Source organism: Dasypus novemcinctus, chromosome 13 (assembly GCF_030445035.2).
Source record: "Dasypus novemcinctus isolate mDasNov1 chromosome 13, mDasNov1.1.hap2, whole genome shotgun sequence".
NCBI lineage: Eukaryota > Metazoa > Chordata > Mammalia > Cingulata > Dasypodidae > Dasypus > Dasypus novemcinctus.
In genome coordinates this window covers 58,981,586-59,001,833 of record NC_080685.1, presented here as the reverse complement: position 1 = coordinate 59,001,833, position 20,248 = coordinate 58,981,586, and the positions used below count along the sequence as shown (strand labels likewise).

The 20,248-nt window shown below is 37.4% G+C and overlaps 1 protein-coding gene across 3 annotated transcripts in view; it reads left to right on the top strand.

The window, feature by feature from the left end:
* Positions 1–20,248, top strand: part of LOC101443584 (sterol O-acyltransferase 1) — a 115,416-nt gene that overhangs the window by 45,871 nt on the left and 49,297 nt on the right. For all 3 annotated transcript variants that reach the window (XM_071207588.1, XM_058274804.2, XM_071207587.1), the window contains exon 3: positions 7,313–7,371. In XM_071207588.1, the coding sequence (XP_071063689.1) occupies positions 7,313–7,371 (59 nt within the window). The remainder of the gene's footprint in view (positions 1–7,312; positions 7,372–20,248) is intronic.

The window sequence follows — 20,248 nt, the reverse complement described above, 5'->3', positions numbered from 1 at the left end:
TGGACACAGAAAGAAAAGCCATAGGAGAAGTGAGAACTAGAAGCCAGGAGTCAGTGGAGTTTGGAAGAGAAAGGAGAAGATGCCACCATGTGATTGCATGACCGAAAAGCCAAGGACCCAGAGTTCGCTGGCTGCCAGTTACAGAACACCACCACAGTGTTTGGGAAGAAAGCATCGTCTTGCGGATGCCTTGATTTTGGACTTCCAGCTTCAAAACCTTCAGCCAAAAAACTGTTATTTAAGCCAACCAATTAGAAGGTATTTGTTTTAGCAGCCAGGAAACTAAAACAGCACCATCACCACTATATAACGGGTATGTTTACGTATTTTCTTTATTCCAGAAGGAAACTCTGGACCTATTAGACGTCACTCCCTTTACCTGGCCCCTCCCGCCACAACCCCAGGCAGCCACTAATCTATTTACTGTGTATAGAGTTACTTGTTTTGGACATTTTGCTTAAGTGGAATTATATAATATATGGCCTCTGTGCCTGGCTTATTTCGATTAGCATAATGTTTTCAAGGTTCATCTATTTTATAACATGTATGAGTACCTCATTACTCTTACAGCTGAATAATACTCTTGTGTCACATTTTGTTTATCCGTTCATCAGGTGACAAACATTTGTTTTTTTCCTACCTTTTGGCTATCATGAATAATGCTGTTATAAATTTGTGTACACGTTTTTATATGGCATTTGTTTTTCTTTCTTTGCCTTTTTACCTAGAAGTGTAATTGCTGGATCACATGGTCACTCTATGTTTAACTTATTGAGGAACAGCCAAAGTTTTCCAAAGCAGCAGCACCACTTTGCAGTCCCAACAACAACAATGTGTGAGAATTCCAATTTCTCCACATCCTCACCAGCTCTGTGTTAAAAAAAAAAAAAAAGATTTATTTTTTATTTATTTATCCCCCCTCTCATTGTTTGAGGTCCCTTCTGCTTTCTGTGTCCATTTGCTGTGTGCTCTCTGTGTCTGCTTGTCTTCTCTTTAGGAGGCAATGGGAGCTGAATCTGTCCTTTTGATTATAGACATCATGGTGGATATAAAGTGCATCTTATTGTTGCTTTTATTTACGTTTTTCTGATGGTTAATGGTGTTGAGTATCTTTTTATGTACTTATTGGTCATTTCTATATCTTCTTGGGAGACATACCTTTGCCCACATTTTAATTTGTATTTTTATTTTTGAGTTATAAGAGTTCTTCATATAATCAGGATAGTAGACCCTTATCAGATAAGTGACTAAAATTTGTTTTCTTCCATTCTGTGGGTGGTGTTTTCATTTTCTGATGGTGTCCTTTGAAGCACAAATGTTTTAAATTTTGATGAATTGCTTTTATCCATTTTTCCTTTTCATTGTGCTTTAGATCATAAATCTTTACCCGTTTGTTTTCTTCTAAGAGTTTATAGTTTTAAACCTTAGATTTTTTTATCCATTTTGAGTTACTCTTTGTATAGGGTGTGGAGCAGGGATCCAAATTCATTCTTGTGTGTGGCTGTACTCAGGTGTCCCTGCATGTGTTGAAAAGGCCTTTCTTTCCTCTATTGAATTGTCTTGGCACCCCTGTTGAAATTCAGTTGATCAAATGTGAGTATTTATTTCTGGACTCTCATATCTGTCCATTGATATATATGCCTCTCCTTATGCCAGTACCATCCTATCTTGATTACTGTTGCTTTGTAGTACTTTTTGAAATTGGAAATTGTGAATCCTCAATTTATTTTTATTTTTAAACATTTTTGTTCATAGGTCACTTGAATTTTGATATGAATTTTAGGTTCAGCTGGTTAGTTTCAGCAAAAAAGTCATTTGGAGTTTTGATAGTGGTTACATTGAGTCTCTGGACCAATTCTGGCAGTATTGCTATCTGTAGTATGCTGTGAAAGTTTTGTGCCACTTCCCCCCTGCCCCCAAGACATCCATAATCCCTGCATCTATTAATTACCCTATAAGGCAAAAAAAGTGGGGGACTCTTTGCAGATATGACTGTTTTGGATCATGAGATAGGAAGATTATCTGGGTGGGTCCCAAATGTAATCACATGTATCCTTATAAGAGGGAGGCAGAAGGAGATCTGACCACACAAAGAAGAAGGTGATGTGAAGATGCAGGGAGATTTGTAAATGTTGGCCTTGAAGATGGAGTGATTTGGCCACAAGCCAAGGAATACTGGCAGGTAATAGAAGCTGAGAAGCAAGGAATGGTTTCTACTCTAGAGTCCCCAGAGAGAGTTTAACCTTGCTGACATCTTGATTTTTGGGTTGGTGAAATTGATTTCAGATGTCTGGCCTCCAGAGCTGCAAGAGAATAAATTTGTGTTATTTCAAGACCAGTTTATAACTTATGAATATACACCATCTTAACAATATTAAGCCTTCCAATCCATGAACATGAGACATTTTTTCACTTATTTAGGTCTTCTGTCTCTATGAATTTGCTTATTCTATCTATTTCACATAAGTGGGACCATATAATATTTGTCCTTTTGTGTCTGGCTTATTTTATTCATCATAATGTTTTCCAGGTTCATCCATGTTGTCACATGTATCAGGATTTTATTATTTTTATGGCTGAATAATATTCCATTATATGTATATACCACATTTTGTTTATCCATTCATTTGTCAACGGGCACTTCAGATTTTTCTCCCTTTGGCTATTGTGAATAATACTGCTATGAACACTGCTGTACAAATACACCTTTGAGTCCATGTTTTCAATTCTTTGGGGTATATAACTAGGAGTAGAATTGTTGGGTAATATGTTTGTTTATTTTAAAAGATTTATTTATTTTTTATTTATTTCTCTCCCCTTTGCCTCCCCCTCCCCCCATTGTCTGCTCTCTGTCTCCATTTGCTGTGTGTTCTTCTGTAACCGCTTCTATCCTTATCAGCAGCACTGGGAATCTGTGTTTCTCTATTGTTCTGTCATCTTGTTGTGTCAGCTCTTCATGTGTGCGGCGCCATTCTTGGGCAGGCTGCAGTTTCTTTTATGCTGGGTGGCTCTCCTTACAGGGCAGACTCCTTGTGCATGGGCTCCCCTATGCGGGGAACACCTCAGCGTGGCACGGCACTCCTTGCCCGCATCAGCACTGAGCATGGGCCAGCTCCACACAGGTCAAGGAGGCCTGGGGTTTGAACCGCAGACCTCCCATGTGGTAGGCGGATGCCCTATCCATTGGGCCAGGTCCACTTCCTGGTAATATGTTAATTCTATGTTTATGACCTTTCGAGAAACTGTTTTCCATAGCAGCTTTCCAATTTTACTTTCCTATTAGCTGTACATGAGGGTCTCATTTTCCCGAGTACTCATCAATACTTTTTATTTTCTGTTTCTTTATTAATAGGTACCTCTATGAGTATGTAGGGATATCTTTTTGTGGTTTTGATGTGTATTTCCCTACTAACATAGGAGTATCTTTTTGAGCCTATTGGCAATTTGTATATATATCTGGAGATATGTCAATTCAAGTCCTTATGAGATATGATTTTCTCCCATTTCGTGGGCTTTTCACTTTCTTGATAATACCCTTTGCACAGAAAGTTTTAATTTTGATGAAATCTTATTTATCTATTTTTCCTTTTGGTGCTTATGTTTTTGGTTACATCTAAGAATCTGTTGCCATATCCAGATAGTGAAGATTTTCCCTTATGTTGTCTTCTAGGTGTTTTATGCTTTTAGTTGTTGATCCATTTCAAGTTAATTTTTGTATGTGGTGTGAGACAGAGGTATATCTTCATTTATTTGCATGTAAAATTAAACTTTTCCCAGCATCATTTGTCGAGAGGTTAGTTCCCCTTTGAATAGTCTTTGAACCCTTCTTAAAAATTGAATAGCCTTAGACTTATGGGTTTATTTCTGGCCACTCGATTCCATTCCAATGGTCTTTAGGTCTAACCTTATGTCAGAACCACACTTTTCAAGCTTTTTGTACTTGGTAATAAGATTTGAAATTAAGAGATGTGAGTCTTCTAAGATTGTTTTGGGTATTTGAGGCTCTATGCAATTCCATGTGGAGTTGAGAATCAGCCTTTCCATTTCTGCCTGTAAGCCTGGTGGAATTTTGATAAGGATTGCATCAAATCTGTAGATCGCTTTGGGTAATATTACCATTTTAACAATATTAAGTCTTTCAATTTGTGATTGTGAGATGTTTACTCAAAAATTTAGCTTTATTTCATTTCTTTCAGCAATGTTTTGTAGTTCTCAGTGTAATCAAGTCCTTAACTTTCATTGTGAAACTTTTTTTTTAAAGATTTATTTATTTATTTATTTCTCTCCCCTTCGCGCCCCACCCGGGTTGTCTGTTCTCTGTGTGTATTTGCTGCGTCTTTTTTGTCTGCTTCTGTTGTTGTCAGCGGCGACCGAATCTGTGTTTCTTTTTGTTGCATCTTGTTGTGTCATTCTCCATGTGTGCGGCACCATTCCTGGGCAGGTTGCACTTTCTTTCGCGCTGGGCGGCTCTCCTTACAGGGTGCACTCCTTGCGCGTGGGGCTCCCCTACGTAGCGGACACCCCTGCGTGGCAGGGCACTCCTTGCGCGCATAAGCACTGCGATGGGCCAGCTCCACATGGGTCAAGGAGGCCCAGGGTTTGAACCGCAAACCTCCCATGTGGTAAAGGGACACCCTAACCACTGGGCCAAGACCGCCGCCTCATTGTGAAACTTATTCCTTGGTATTTTATTCCTTTGGATGCTATTTTAAATGGCTTTTTTTTTTTTATTCCTTTTTGGATTGTTCATTGCTAGTGTAAAGAAACAATTGATTTTTGTGCTGATATTGTACCCTGCAACTCTGCTGAATTTGCTAATTAATTCTAGTAATTTTCCATGGAGTCTTTGGATTTCCTATATGTGGGACTGTATCACCTGTGAATAGAAATTGTTTTACTTCTTCCTTTCAATTTGGATACCTTTTATCTCTTTTTCATGCCTAATTGCTCTGGCTAGAACTTCCAGTACCATGTTGAATAGCAGGAGTGAAAACAGGCATCTTTGTCTTGCTCCTGACCTTAGGGAAAAGCTTTCAGTCTTTCATCATTCAGTTAGATGTCAGGTGTAGGTTTTTCATATAAGCTCTTTATCATATACCTAGTTTTCTGAGTATATTCATCTTGAATGGGTGTGAATTTTGAGATAATAACTGATGTTCTTTTTTCTATATTCTACTACATGGTATTTTGCCTGGATGGATTTTTTTTTTTTATGTTGAAGCTCCCTTGCATTTCTGGAATTAATTTCATTTGATCATGATGAAAAATTATTTAATACGTGGCTGAATTCTGTTTGCTAATATTATGCAGAGTATTTTTGCATCTGTGTTAAGAAATATTGGTCTATAATTTTCTTTCTTTTTCTTCCTGTCTTGCTGTCTGGATTAGGTAGGAAGGTCATGAGGCTATGTCACACAATGACTTCCTCCAAATATACTGCAGAAATTCCTAGTCAAAAAACATCTGTTATAGAACTGCTACCATCCATCTTTAGTGGAGCCCTGGTTGGTACCTACCTCCAATCGGCTATTTGGTTGGACCTCTTCCTTGTTTTAGCCTTTAAAATTTTCCGTCACTAGCTCTCAGGGCTGCATGCTAGATAATTTTTTTAAAGTCTATATTCCCATTTATTAGTACTCTCTTCAGAAATGTCTATATTTTAATCTTTTCATCATGTTTAAAATTTTAGCTGTTTATATTTTTCATTTCTAAAATATATTCGATTCCTTTTCAGAGCTGCTTGGTTATTTAGTTTCTTATTCCTGCCTTTGATTTCAAGTTTGAATTTTATTTTCTTTAACACATATATTCTTATTTTTTATTCTCTGATTATTCTCGTTTCTGTGGTTAACATATCTGGTTCCCTTGGCTCTTATTTCTGTTGTTTGTCATTTATCGTGTCTCGTTTTCTTGTGTGTTTAAGGATTTTTGACTATGGACTTCCCTTTTTCATGGAAATTTATGTTAGAATTCTTTAAGGCTTTGGGTGATACAGTGATTTTGGAGGAAATAAGTTTATTTGCACCTGCCAATAATCTGGGGACACAAATAAATTGGGGTTGCTTTAAATTAAATTCACTTCTTGAGGTGTTACAGCCACATAAATGAATTTAGATTGTCAGCTCTACTTGAATTAGGGTTAAGGATGTTCAGGGAAAATTTTTTCACCTTCTAAACAGCATCAAAGACAGGAAAGTGGATTTGGCTCAACAGATAGCCCGTCCACCTACCACTTGGGAGATCCAGGGTTCAAATGCAGAACCTTCTGACCCATGTGATGAGCTGGCCCATGCACAGTGCTGATATGCACAAGGAGTGCTGTGCCACGCAGGGGTGTCCCCCGCATAGGGGAGACCCATGCGCAAGGTGTGCGCCCCGTGCGGGGAGCTGCCCAGCACGAAAAAAGTGCAGCCTGCCCAGGGGTGGCACTGCATACACGGAGAGCTGATGCAGCAAGATGATGCAACAAAAAGAGACCAGATTCCTGGTGATGCTGACAAGAATATAATCGGACACAGAAGAACACACAGCGAATGGACACAGAGAGCAGACAACTGGGCGGGGGGGGGGGGCGGGCGGTGGGTAGGGGGGAGGACAGGAAAGGGGAGAGAAATTTTAAAAAGTAGAGACAGACAAGTTTATTTGCTTTTCATTTCTGTGTGAGGTTTTTTATCTTATACACTGATGGTGTAGCTTTATGGGTTCTCACTTTAATGTGGTGGCATTCTGTTAGACTTCCTATTATCAGAAGGCCCTAGACTTTCTTTCTCACCTTCTGTAATTGTTTTGCTGTCAGGGTAGATACTTGTGGTTTACAGGCATTGACAGAGATCTTTAAGCTTATTGCAGATACCTTAAGATTCTTGTTTCTTCTTCTTTTCTATTTTTGTATGCATGATGTTTTTTTCCTCTATGAATTTATACTAGCTTGGCAATAAGTTTCAATTTTTAAAAGTTTTTAATATTTTATTACAATTTAATAGCCTTATCTGGAGAATCCATTCAGGGCCTCAAGTTTCCCATATTGTTAGATATGGAAGGATCTGTACCAGTGCATCATTAATTTAGTGTGATTACTATGAATTCATACATATAGTATCTTTCTTCCTTAGCTAATATTTTTGTGTAATATTCATTCTAGTTATATTACCTGTGCTTCATTTGAGTCATTGTATAATTTTTTTTGTGGTTGTACGACAGTTTACATAGTTGTCCTTGTATTTACTTGCTTGATTTACATGTTTTTATGTAAATATTGTTCCTTGGTACCTGTATCCATCAATTTTAATGTCACGGGTTTTTCCTCTCATAGGTGAGCTTGACATAAAACAGTTGATATCAAAGAAGATACAGTTGACAGCAGAGGCAGAGGTAAGTAACACCCTCTCACAGGAACAAAAATGCAGAGTTTTAGGGTACGACATTTGCTTAGAAAAATTTCAGTGAGAAATTGCTTAAAGAATTACTAAAATTTCTTTGCAGTTGACATTATTATGCTAGGGTACAGGGAAAACAATGTCTGCTACTCTTTTAGTTTCCTTGGCTGCTCAAGGAAATAAATACCATGCAAGGGAAGTACTTAACCAATGGCAATTTATTAGTTCATGGTTTTAGTCTAGGAAATGTCCAAATCAAGTCATCATCAAGGTGATGCCTTCTTCCCAAAGACTGGCAGTCTGGAGCTGGCTGCCAGCGATCTTTGACCCTGGGCTCTCTCTCATATGGCAATGCACATGGCCTCTCCTGGCCTTTCTCTTCTTTCCAGGTTCCACTGATGTCCACATTCTGGCTGCTTCGTCTGTGGCTTTCTCTCTGTCTGAATTTCATTCTACTTATTAAGGATGCTAGTAATAGGATTAAGACCCATCCTGATTGAGTTTGGCCACACCTTAAATGAAATAACATCAAAAGGTCCTACGTACAATGGTCATACCCACAGGAACAGCTTAAGTTTAAGATGTTTGTCTGGGGGTACATTACTCCAAAGCACTACAGCCACCTTGTATTCTTAGAGAAGAACCCAGATTGCCGTTTTCTCTTCTATTCTATCCACCATGATCATCTTCTGGGGCTTACCATGAATTATATTAAAAGCTGATAACTGATTCTTGTTCTGTAGTAATATAGATTGAGTTGTCAGAGGAGCATGATGTATGCAACCTACTCTCAGATGTTTAGACAATTGGTAGAGAGATATGTTAAATGCCAATAATTGTTAATTCTAGATATCTGGGTTGGAGTTGTGTTAGAATTCTGTGTATTGTTCCTGTATTATATTTGCTACTTTTCTGTAAGTTTGAAATTATTTCAAGATAAAATGTTAAAAAATTAATTGGATAGTTGAATATCCAAATGAGTGCTTTATGAAATCTTCTATCATGTTACATAGTAAATAATAGACTTCTAATACATGTTGACTATGAATATAGAGACAGATTCCATTACAGGGCAATAGAAGAAATAGGATCTCAAAAGACATAACAGTAAGAAGTCACTTCGTGTGGGGGCAACCAATTCTATATGTCATTATTTCCCATGCTCTCAGGAAATTTTGGAGGTCAAGGAACACTGTTATGCTTTTTATGTATCATCTAAGACTGTGTGCCTGAGTGACTTCCAATTGAAACTAATCTCCGTCCCATTTTGCCAATGAGATTTTCACTTCCAGATTTTACTGGCCAACTTCAATATATAATCAAGTTGTAATATAGATGCAATTCCTGTTTTATATACTAACTTACTGAATATATATGCAAGCATACATACATTTATATGGAGTAACTTTAATTTACAAGTACTTTTTTTGTAATCACATTTTCTAAATATATGTATTCCAGATTATTTACATGTTCTTTGATATCAGTGTGTTTGCTACTTTCAGAGCTAGTTTTTCAGACACCTTCCAAGGCTTGGAGCATATCATTTTCACTTTCATCTAATTTGTTGGAGACAGCACTTTTTAAATCCAGGGATATGTTACCATTAGAAATTTGCTTAATATTACCTACCCATTTGCTTAATATTCGATTTTTCCCATCTGTCCTTTAGGTATATTTGTGATTTTACAGTATAATCACTGCGTATTGCTTTTTAAAAGAGATATCTTAGTTTGACAGGCTGCTGTGTCAAATACCACACAATGGGTTTGTTTAAAGAACAGAAATTTATTGTCTCACAGTTTCAGAAGCCAGAAGGCTTGCTTGTTCCTGGGGTTGTAGCATTCTGAATGGCCAGCAATCCTGGTTCTTGGCTTTCCCATCCCGTGGTGATGTCCTCCTCTTTTCTCTTCTGGGATATTGTTGACTTTGTGCTTCTGGCTCTTTCCTGTGACTTTCTCTTAGCCTCCACTAATCAGATTAAAACCCACCCCCATTCATTTGGGCCATACCTTAACTGAAAACAAGCATCTTTCAGATCTTATTTACAATGGGTTCATACACATAGGAGGAAGACAAAAATTAAGAACATGCCTCTTCTGGAACACACATCCTAATATACCACAAGTGGATTCAAAAGGCATATTTATTATGCTTCTAACTTCAACTCCAGATTCCTAGTTCAAAGTGTGCTAAATTTTAATTTGTCTTTTCACTGATTTTATTAAGTTAACTGTGTAAGCCTTCAAAACTACACTGATTTTGATACTTTCTGTTGAATTTCTTTTCAAGTTAACAGTTTCTTTGTCTACTATGAGAGACCATTTATCCACTCGATTATTAGTCAACTTCCATTGATCTGAAGGATAACTTCTAATTTTGACCAAGAAAAGAAAATTTTATTTAATATACAGACATATATGTTATTATAAAAGACCCATTTTTGTGTGCTTAGTGATTAAAATAAAGGATTTGGTTTTACAGTTTACTAGTTGTTTCTGGCCCTTTCTAATCTTTAGCTAGGGAACCACACCTGGGTTTGTCTACCATTCCTTCTACAATTTTTACTTCTTCTCCCCTCCCCAGCAAGAACACAAAAGCTTCTTGCATTCTATTTATGAGGGAAGGGTTTCAAATGGTGAAAGGATAATCTGTTCATGCCATCAGTGCTTTGTATTTTAAAAATCTTAAATAGAAGGGGTACATTTTTCTACTCAGATTCACAAATCCAAAGGCTGGGTGGGGAGGTATGGTGGATTGTGTGGGTAGAAAGGGGGAAATATTGTAAGGATGTAAGTGTAAAAGTTTTGTTTTGCTTTTATTTTTGAAATATTATTCTACTTATCTACTTTACATATTAATCAGTCAATAAAATGATTCAATTCTTTAGTTTGTTAGGAGGTTAGAAAGAAAAACAAGGAAATGAATGAAGTAGGGTTAATAAACTGAGTGAAAAGTGGGTATTTGTTTAGCTAGTATTATTTGTTCAATAATACTGTATTATGCAAGTGACCTGAAGGTTACAGAATTGTGCAAGATTTGTTCCTGGCTACTAAGGCTGGCAATGGCTAGAACAAAAGTTCATGCAGAAAAGTCACCTTGTGTCTTGGGAAGGGCACTTGGCTGGAGTTTGTGCTGCTTTTGGGACCTACTGGAAAGAAAGATAAGGTTGGCAAATTGGTTTTAGACTGTGAAACATTTTTTCCCATCTCCTTCCCCTTGTTCATGCATTTCTATGTTCTCGCTACCTGAAATTTCCTTTAACTTCCTACATTCACCAGTTAAATGATGATATATCCTTCAAATTCTATGCACATGGTGCACTTCTGCAGTTTTCTAAATACTCCAGCTTGAAATTTTACTCTTAAATTCTTAGTTCATACCTCAGTTTATACACTGTGTTTATTAGAAAGTATTTTGTTTGGAATAATCACGAAATTACATTTGAACTTACAGGTGATTTGGCTTAGAATTGTTTGGGGAATCATTTGACATTTACTGAGATTGAACGTTTTATCATTGTTTATTCACTGGACTATTTTTGAGCAAAATATATTAAGAATATTATTCTATGTCAAAGTTCAAAGTTTTGGAAATGGTGACAGCAGATATGAAATTTTTGTAATATTGTTGTATTCTAAAGGGTGTACTCAGAAGAACAGGGAGGAGAAGGGAACTATGTTTAGAAGTACTATTATTGGCCAGGTCTTTTACTGGTGCCTTATTATGTACACAATTTAATTGTCTTAAGTGATCACATTTATTAAAATGACTTCTAAGTGGTCATTTTTTTGTTTCATTTGGCTTTATTTCTTTAAATTTACTAATGTAAAATGACTGTTGAATTACAAGATATGTGAAAATTGTTCAGAACCATGAAGTTCACTTGTAAATTCACAGACTAATCTTTTTTCTCTTTTGTGTGCTATATTTTTGAAACAAAGGAAAACCAGGAATCTTTCTGGTCATTTGTAACTTGGTTTCCTGCTCATCCCAGTTGTCACTCCTCTCCATTGTGTGGGCTCCCCTAATCTTTAATGTGATAGCACTGGAGTAGCTATCTCCAAGGTCGCCTTCAGCTCTAACAGTCTGTGTCACAACTATGTAGCTAACTTAGACTCTTGCTCCTCATTCACTGTTTCCTATTGTAAAAGTGTATGGGTAATCTGTAAATGCTATTGGACACATCTTTAAGCTCCACAGAACTAGAGCTGTCAGATAAGATACTGGATTTCGAATTAGATGTGAATTGCAGATAAACAAAAAATAATTTTTCAGTCTTAATGCAGTATTTGAGACAGACTAAATAAATTATTCATTTCCTGAAATTTAGATTTAAATGGGCATCCTGTATTTTCATTTGGTAAATCTGGCAACCCCACAAAGAACTCCATGAAAGCTGAGGTTTGTAGATAGGGTAGCTCATATTAAGGAAAGGTGTGCAGAAGGTTGTCAAGTGCTGAGAACAAGCCCTTAATCTAAGGAGAAAGAAGAGTGAAGGGGTGGTGGTGATATTAGTGGTTAGAAATTGACTGAATCTATTAAGGTCACTTCCAGGCCTAAAATGATGTCATGATCAATTTTAAGTGTTTACTTTTTATCTGGAGCTAGTTAGGTCATACAGAGTTATGTAATCCTGAGTCATAATCTTTTGAAATCAATACAATTAGGTTGTAAGAAGAGTTTAAAAGATCTTGGCAGAGTCCAAAGATGATTAAACTGATTAAATGCCATCCAACTTATATTAATAGGTTAGTTAGCTTTTGTTTTAACTTGGTACTAGTTGCACTGACACCAAGTGTGTCAGTGTTCTAAATAACAGATCTACCTTGGTTTTCTTAAACATAAACGGGAATGTATTTGAAAGATACTGATGTATCCTTAGCGAAGTTGAATATGTGAGGTTGAGAAAGGATAAGGACAGGGGAATTTAGTAACAAGAGTTCAGAAAATATCTGCCCGGATATTTCATTTGATAAGATTTCCAGTCACTCTGTTTCAAAGCCTAAAAGTTCAAATTTATCGGGGAGAGACCTGTGGTCTCTTGGTTTTTGCCGGCCGGGCAGGTCCATTCAGTACTGCCCTGGCCTGACTTCTGGTTGCTTGTCCTCACCTGTGAGGACAATTTCCAGAAAAGGTGAAAATGTGGAGAAGCTTTCTGGGAAAAGGGAGTGACCTTACTATCAAGATTTGTATAAATTTTATTAATGTATATAAATTGATAGTATTATGGTTAATATGAAAATGAAGGTATGAAAAGATTACTTTCTACTTCTATTTACTAAAAAGACGTATTTATTGCAGCATTTTCCATTTCCTTCTTCTACAGAATTGCAGCACTTTATGCTATTGCCCAGCCATTGGATGAGCAAAGTGTAATGGGTAATAATCAGATGGCGGCTTTTCATCATAGACTATCACTTGTTCAAGTAACCCTTTCTAAAAAAGTTTTTAGATAGAGCTGATCTGTCTGATTTATTGGGACAATGATGGACAGACAAGTCTCATCGTTAAAAACTTAGCACTGTGGCCACACCTAGCTATAAATTTGTTTATTTTGGGTAGTCACATGTCCAAGTAAAAATCAAGGATTCTGTTAATAGTACTAAGGAAAGGGGTAGGGGATGACAGGATTATGATAGGGTTAACAACTAATAGTCTCTACGACAACTGTACAATTTGTTTTCCTCCCTCTTATGGGCAAATTTTATCTTTGCCTATTGGCTAATATAAGTCTGACTACATTTTTCTGGTTTTTCCTTTTCTGTTTTGTCCCATTTAACATAAGTATTTTGTTTTTATGAGTATCCAGTGTTATTTGAAGAATCTTGGGAAAGTTGTTCATCTTACTCTATGATTTTATTACTTACAAAATGTAGTAAGGTACTTGCCCTGTTGTCCTCTTAGGAATATTCAGCAATTCAGGTCGTATCTAATGGGTTCTTATGTTTGTTGGCTTTATGTTAGGTGCTGGGATTCTAAAGAAGTGGTTTCTATCTTCAAGCTAGCTGTGAAGACTGTGTATATAATAGATAACCAAGAGGAATGATGGCTAAATTAGATATCTTAAAAATGTGTTTTGAAAGTTGTAAAGTGAGATATAAATGGAGTAGATATTCCTGATAAGAAATCACATAATTTTAGAGCTGTTGAAAGCCCTTCCAGGTGATATAGTTCTGTTTATTTTACTGTTAATGTAAGAATCGGAAGCACAAAAGCTACTCAAATAGTAGCAATTTGCAGATTATTGACTGAGGAACACAAGTTTTTTTCCAATATATTTTAATATCACTGAGCTTGGAATGTATATTACTATGCTCTAAGAAAGCATAATGTCATCTAGTGTAGTTTAATTGGCAGCCTTTTTCTTTCTTTAATGCTAAACAAAATCTATGGCATGTTAAATTAAATAGATTATTTAGAAGTATTCCCGAGGTTGTTAAGATTATTTTTTTTATGTTGTGCTATTACATAGGATTGCTTCACAATAATAGGAGGAATGTATTTTCTTAGGTAAAATGGTATTTTTTTCTGATTGTAGAAGTAGTAAAGACTTATTGCAGGAAAGTATAAAAAGGAAACAACTATCGAAATGTCTATGACCTAGAGATAACATTTTGCTATATTTTCTTTTAATTGTTTTCCCTTTTTAATCAAACACACATACCCATATAGGTGCATCGATGTATATGCATGCTAGCAAAATCAGCATCAAATTTTACATTCTTTTTATGTATTCTTCGTAACATCATTTTGTACTTTTCCTATGCCATAAATATTCTTGGAAAATGTGATTTCAAAATGACTTCATGATTGTCCTCTGCATGGCTTTACCATCTGTTTAACTAGTAGAAATGTATTTTTGCTATTTTTTGGTTTTCTAACATTTTAACATGGCTAATGAAGTGAAGAAGATAGGTGAATGGTAAGAAAAAGGAAAATAGAACATTTGGATAGATAAGCTAGGCGCACTTACCCTAAGTAGAAGATTAAGTAAGGTAAATGTATTTTGGCTCAGTTTAGACTGATAAGACTGTTGTGCCCCTAATTTAAATTGGAGGGCAGCCGAGGAGGAATTATCTTTTAACTAAAAAGGGGTTATTATTCAGAGCTGTAATTTCATCAGTTGCTGGCTTATCTTGAACTTTAGTTTACATATTCCTTAGTTATATAATAGTTGTATTCAAGACTTATTTCTAAACAAGTATATATACACACATACACACACACAGACACATATATACACACACAGGATGAGTTTATTATAATGTACTATTTAGACTGTATTTCGATATCTTCAAGTAAAATATTTGCAAGGAGGTAAGCTAAATAAGAGCCTACCTTTTATTAGATTACTTGCCATTTTCATGTTGGGTGTTTTGTTTGTTTTTAAGGTTCTGCTTTTTTGGCTTTTAATACTAATCATATAGAAAGTATTACAGAAAAAGTACAAGCAAAAGTAATACTGTGTAATGTGACCTCTAGGGTCAGAGACCTGGGTGTTGTCGTCATTTCTGCCCCCTTGTAAGTTCTGTGACTGTGGACAAGTTAAGCACTAATCTTCTATAAGACCAGGTTTCCCCACGTATAGACAAGAATTTTAATGCTCATTTCAAAGGTTATTTTAAAACTAAAAATAATAAATAGAAACCCCTCTGTTGAGTATTTGGCACCTAGCAGTCACTCAGCAAATGGCAGCCATTACGAACTGTAACAATAATGATCATTAGTCCTTTTTCCATCACATCTTCTAGAAAGAAATGAGAGCCAGTCAGTTTGTAGATAACTATTTTCAGGTTTGTAATAAAGATTGAACTTAGTCATCAGTGGTGTTAATAGGAGTTTCAGTGCCAGGGACTGGGTTGAAAAGCTGTTTGGAAATAATATTTAACATCTGCTGTGTTGCAGCTACTTTTTGGTGTTTGCTGGAGGTTAACAAAACAGGCAAGGTATTTAAAGTCTGGTGGGAAGGAAGACATTAATACACCAAAATGTAGAAATAAACTGTACTAAAAACAATGAAAGAAAGGAATAGGACGTAATACGAGAGAACAACAAGAAGAACTTTGGAGTGAATTGTCAGGGAAGACCTTCCAAAGGAGTCAATTTAGTAAATCTGAACCCGGTGGTACCTCTTCTACTGTATTACTTCTTTTGTCTGTAATAGTCAGATTTATGGTTCCATCTTCATGCCGTTGTGAATTTTAAAGATTCTCTGTGTAAAGCCAGGCAGTGAATCAGAGAAACAAGTAATTAATGAACTAGCAGCATGACCTTGGGCAAAGCATATTTCAATTTTCATATCTGCATGGCAGAAACTTGTGGAGTCGAGAGTAAAATTATGCTTAAAAGCATTTTTAAAGAAATTATTCAAATTTAGTGACCTAAATTTTTGAGAATCTGAAAATGTTATTCCTAGTATATAATGATTGTTTTTCTTTGTGTTTCTTTCTCTCAGCCTACTTTATATCCATGCCCCCGTGCCTTTGAAAAGGTTATCTATTCATGAATGTCTCTGCTTCTTTCTCATTGTAAGACTCAATGGAGTTATCTTCCTAAAATGCAAATCTGAACATGTTTATAAATCTTGTGTTTAAAACTTCAGTGGCTTCCAGTTGCTTTAGGTACCCCAAGATCTGGCCCCTACTTGCTTCTTCAGCAGTGTCTCTGATCACTTGTGACTTCACTATGTGTTCCGACATAGGTTTTTGCTTCATGATTATTGTCCCCATACTAGATAATCTATAGGTTTCTTTGAGCTCCAAAATATAGTGATTTTGTTTAATATCAGATTATCTCAAAACCCTCCTTTTCTAGTTGATTGCCCCTCCTTCCTGCCTTCCTTCCTGCCTCTCTCCCTTCCAGCCATCCTTCTATTCTGATGCTGGGACTATCATGGTCCATGGACTGGATAAGAGTAACGTCAACAGATGTGAGTCCAGGAAGATAAATAAAGTAGAAAGCTTATACCCTTCAACTTTGATGGTGTTTTGGAGCTGTGTAGACTCTGGAGAAATATGCTCTTAAACTTAATTCATTCCTGTGGGTGTAAACCTGTTGTAAATAGGACCTTTGATGAGGTTTTTCAGTATGATATGGCCTAGGATAAGTCTTTTTTTTTTAAGATTTATTTTATATATTTGTCCCCCCTCCCCATTCTTTTCCCCCTATTGTCTGGTTTCTGTGTCCATTCTCTGTGTGTTCTTCTGTATCTGCTTGTATTCTCATTAGGTGGCTCCGGGAACTGATCCTGGGACTTTCTGGAGTGGGAGACAGGCGATTACTCTCTTGTGCTGCCTCAACTCCCTATTCTGCTACATCTTCTTATTTTCTCTCCTCTGTGTCTCTTGTTGCGCTATCTTGTTGCTCCAGCTCTTATTGTCAGCTGGAACTCCTGCACGGTGTGGCTTTTACACGCTGGGTGGCATTCCTATGCAGGAGGGCATTCCTGCCCTTGTGGTATTCCACTGTGGACAGGCACACTGCGTGGGCCAGCTTGCCACATGGGCCAGCTTGCCACATGGGCCAGCTTGCCTTCACCAGGAGGCCCTCGGCATCAAACTCTGGACCTCCTATATGGTAGACAGGAGCCCAATTGGTTAAGCCACATCTGTTTCCCAGGATAAGTCTTAATCCTGTTACTGAGTCCTTTCTAAGCAGAATAAAACTCAGACAGATAGAGGGAAAGCCACAGGAAACCAGAAGCTGAAGGTGTATGGAATGCAGAAGAGAAGGGAAAGGACAGAAAACACACTGTGTGCATTGCCTTGTGACAGAGGAGCCCAGGACCAAGGATCACCGGCAGTCAGCCCCAGAACATCAGACTTAGGGAAGGAAGTATCACCTTGATGTCACCTCAAAACCAGATAATAAATTCTCATTGCTTAAGCTAGTCCATTGCACAGTATTTTCTTGAGCAGCCAAGGAAACTAAAACTACCTCCTTTTTTAAGTAATTGATATAAGGCATTATTCCTATTTATTGTAATCACATTTTGAGGTTTTAATTAATGATTGTTTCATGTGACAAACCTTGGTGGAAGGCAGAAGTAGACCACTTCTTGAACTGTGTTTTCCTATGTTCCCTCTTACTGGGAGTGACATTAGTTAAGTGGTCACTTGTTTTCATAAGTGCTTAGGTACATGAGAGGAGGAGGCTAAGGAAACTTGACAGTGTTGACAATAGAGAGTTCCTTCTTGTGTCTCAGTGACAGAAGCTTCTGTTTAATTCCTTGGAGACAGAGGAGAGAGGCATTAAGAAACAAACAGGAATAGAAACGTTAGGCATCTGGTGGTTATAATACTATGTATGGGAATGTGATAGATTTAAATAGTTAACCTTAGAACTGTTAACAGCACTAAAGGATAGGATTTGCTTTAGTTGCAGTTGTAATTGTACTTTGTTTTGTTGTTTTTTCCTCATAGCTTAGTACAGGCTGAAGGGGGAATGTTAGGAAACATTTATTTGTCTAGAGGTAACTGTCAGGTACTATGGTGGATGCTTTTGCGGGTGTGTTTTTTTGGTCCACACAACCGTTTAGCAATATAGGTATTATTCATCTCAATTTTTTGTGAGTGACTGACCTTTCAGAAAGGTGAAATAGCATACCTGGAGTCAAATTGAAGAGGTGGAGTTGGTTTTAAACCAAGGTCTCTCTGACTGAATGTTCACATTTCTTCACTCCATTATTATAAGCACTGTAGATAAGTTTTTTTCCAAAGCATTGTACTAGCTTGGGTATAGATTCCCGAAATACCTAGATATAAATTTTACTTTTCAGATAGAAAGTTTTTTAGCTTGGCATACTGAAGCAATGTTGTGCAAGTGTTTCAGGTATCAGAGGTTGGGGTCGTGGGTAATGAGTTGTGAATGACATTTACAAGGGTTCCTGCACTCATACTATTGAGAAGCCTGTGATTTCTTTTGTAATCTTGTTAACTTCTATTTCTTTCTGTGTTCTCCTGCCTCTGAACTGTTCTTTTCTTTGTGGCATTCATAGCATAGGTACTAATTTATTTCATGTCTTTCCTCATTGCTGGACAATGAACTCAAATAAATAAACAAGATACCCAAGACTCTTTATGAATCTTGTTCCTCACCTAAACTGCTGAATAATAGAAGTACTTGTTATCTAAATCTGTTTGCTGCCTGAAATCAGATAGCAGATGGGGACATTGAGAGATGCTCTTCTTGTGGACTGACTAGGAAAGAAGAGGTGGGAGTTGTGGAGTGTGGGGAGAAAGGAAAGGAAATAGAAAGAGGAAGAGAAAAGGGTACAATTATTAAGAACGTTGAATTTAAGGAGGTTGCTATAGGTTTTCTTACTCACATGACTGGAAGTTGCTAGTTCTTAGGAATGTATAGCAAAGGCTCTGCTATGGGTTATTAGTGAGTAAGGCTTAAGAGTTTGTGCCGTAAGCATCTGACTTCTCTGTTCAACTTGGAGTAAGTGGTAAGGGACCTAATTTCAGCATCGTTTCCGGACATTTGTGCAACATTCACTACTTTGTTTTTTATCTTGTCTATTTAACCTAATATTTATTTGGGAATGGGGCTCTTACCAGAATATGAGGAGTCCTAGCTAGAAGAAATGAATTGATTACCTTTGCCACACTGGCAGATTCCATTCTCTTATTTTTTTTTTTTTAAGATTCATTTATTTCTCTCTTTCCTCCCTCTGTTGTCTGCTCTCTGTATCCATTTGCTGTGTGTTCTTCTGCATCCACTTGAATGCTCGGTGGCACCACGAATCTGTGTCTCTTTTTGTTGCGTCATCTTGCTGCGTCAGCTCTCTGTGTTTGCGGCGCCACTCCTGGGTGGGCTGCACTTTTTTCCTGTGGGGCACCTCAATGCATGGCGCACTCCTAGTGCGTGGGGCTCCCCTACATGGGGGACACACCTGCATGGGACAGCACTCCTTGCATGTGGCAGTGCTGTGTGTGGACCAGCTCACCACAAGGGCCAGGAGGCCCTGGGTTTGAACCCTGGACCTCCCATATGGTAGACGGATGCCCTATCAGTTGAGCCACATCTGCTTCCCTCCATTCTCTTTTAATGCTGAGCAAAATTGAAAAGGGATGCTATAAGTAGGAGGGAAGTATTAAGGTCTTACATGGTTTAGGAAACCGCCCCCCCCACATTGTTTTCTGATCCCAACTTATATCACTCTCCCCATTGATTTACTTTTCATGTTTTTCTTTATCTTTCCTAAACATGACACAGATATTCCTCCCTCAGGGTTTTTATACTTACCCCTCCTTTCTGGAATGGTTCCCACCGGTGTCTACTAACTTCCCTCAAATCTTCTTACCTCAAGTCTTCTCAGATGTCATCTTACCTTTGAGGCCTCCCCTGACCTCTCTTCAAAAATTAACATCCTCCCCCCTTTCTTCTGCTTTCTTACTTTCCATAACACAGCCTGGCATAGTGTATATCCATTTTGTCCTCACTGCAATTACAAGTTCCAGGAGAACAGGGAAGGGTTTTGTACATTATTGTATGTCCACACCTACTCAGTACCTAGACTGTCCCTGGAACATTATCTAACATCTAGTGGAATGAATGAATCCTTTCCCTTCTTTTCTTTTTTAGTATATTTCTACATGGATAATTTTTTGTAAGCAGATGCTTTGGTAGAATTCACCTGTGAAGCCTACTGGTACTGGTCTCTTCTTAGCTCAGAACTTTTTTGTTGTTTTTTTTTTAAGATTTATTTATTTCTCCCTCATCCTGCCATTGTCTGCACTCTGTGTCCATTTGCTGTGTGTTCTTCTCTGTCTGCTTGTATTCTCATGTGGTTCTGAGAACTGATCCTGGGACCTTCTGGAGTAAGACAGGTGATCATACTCTTGTGTCACATGACCTCCCTGGTC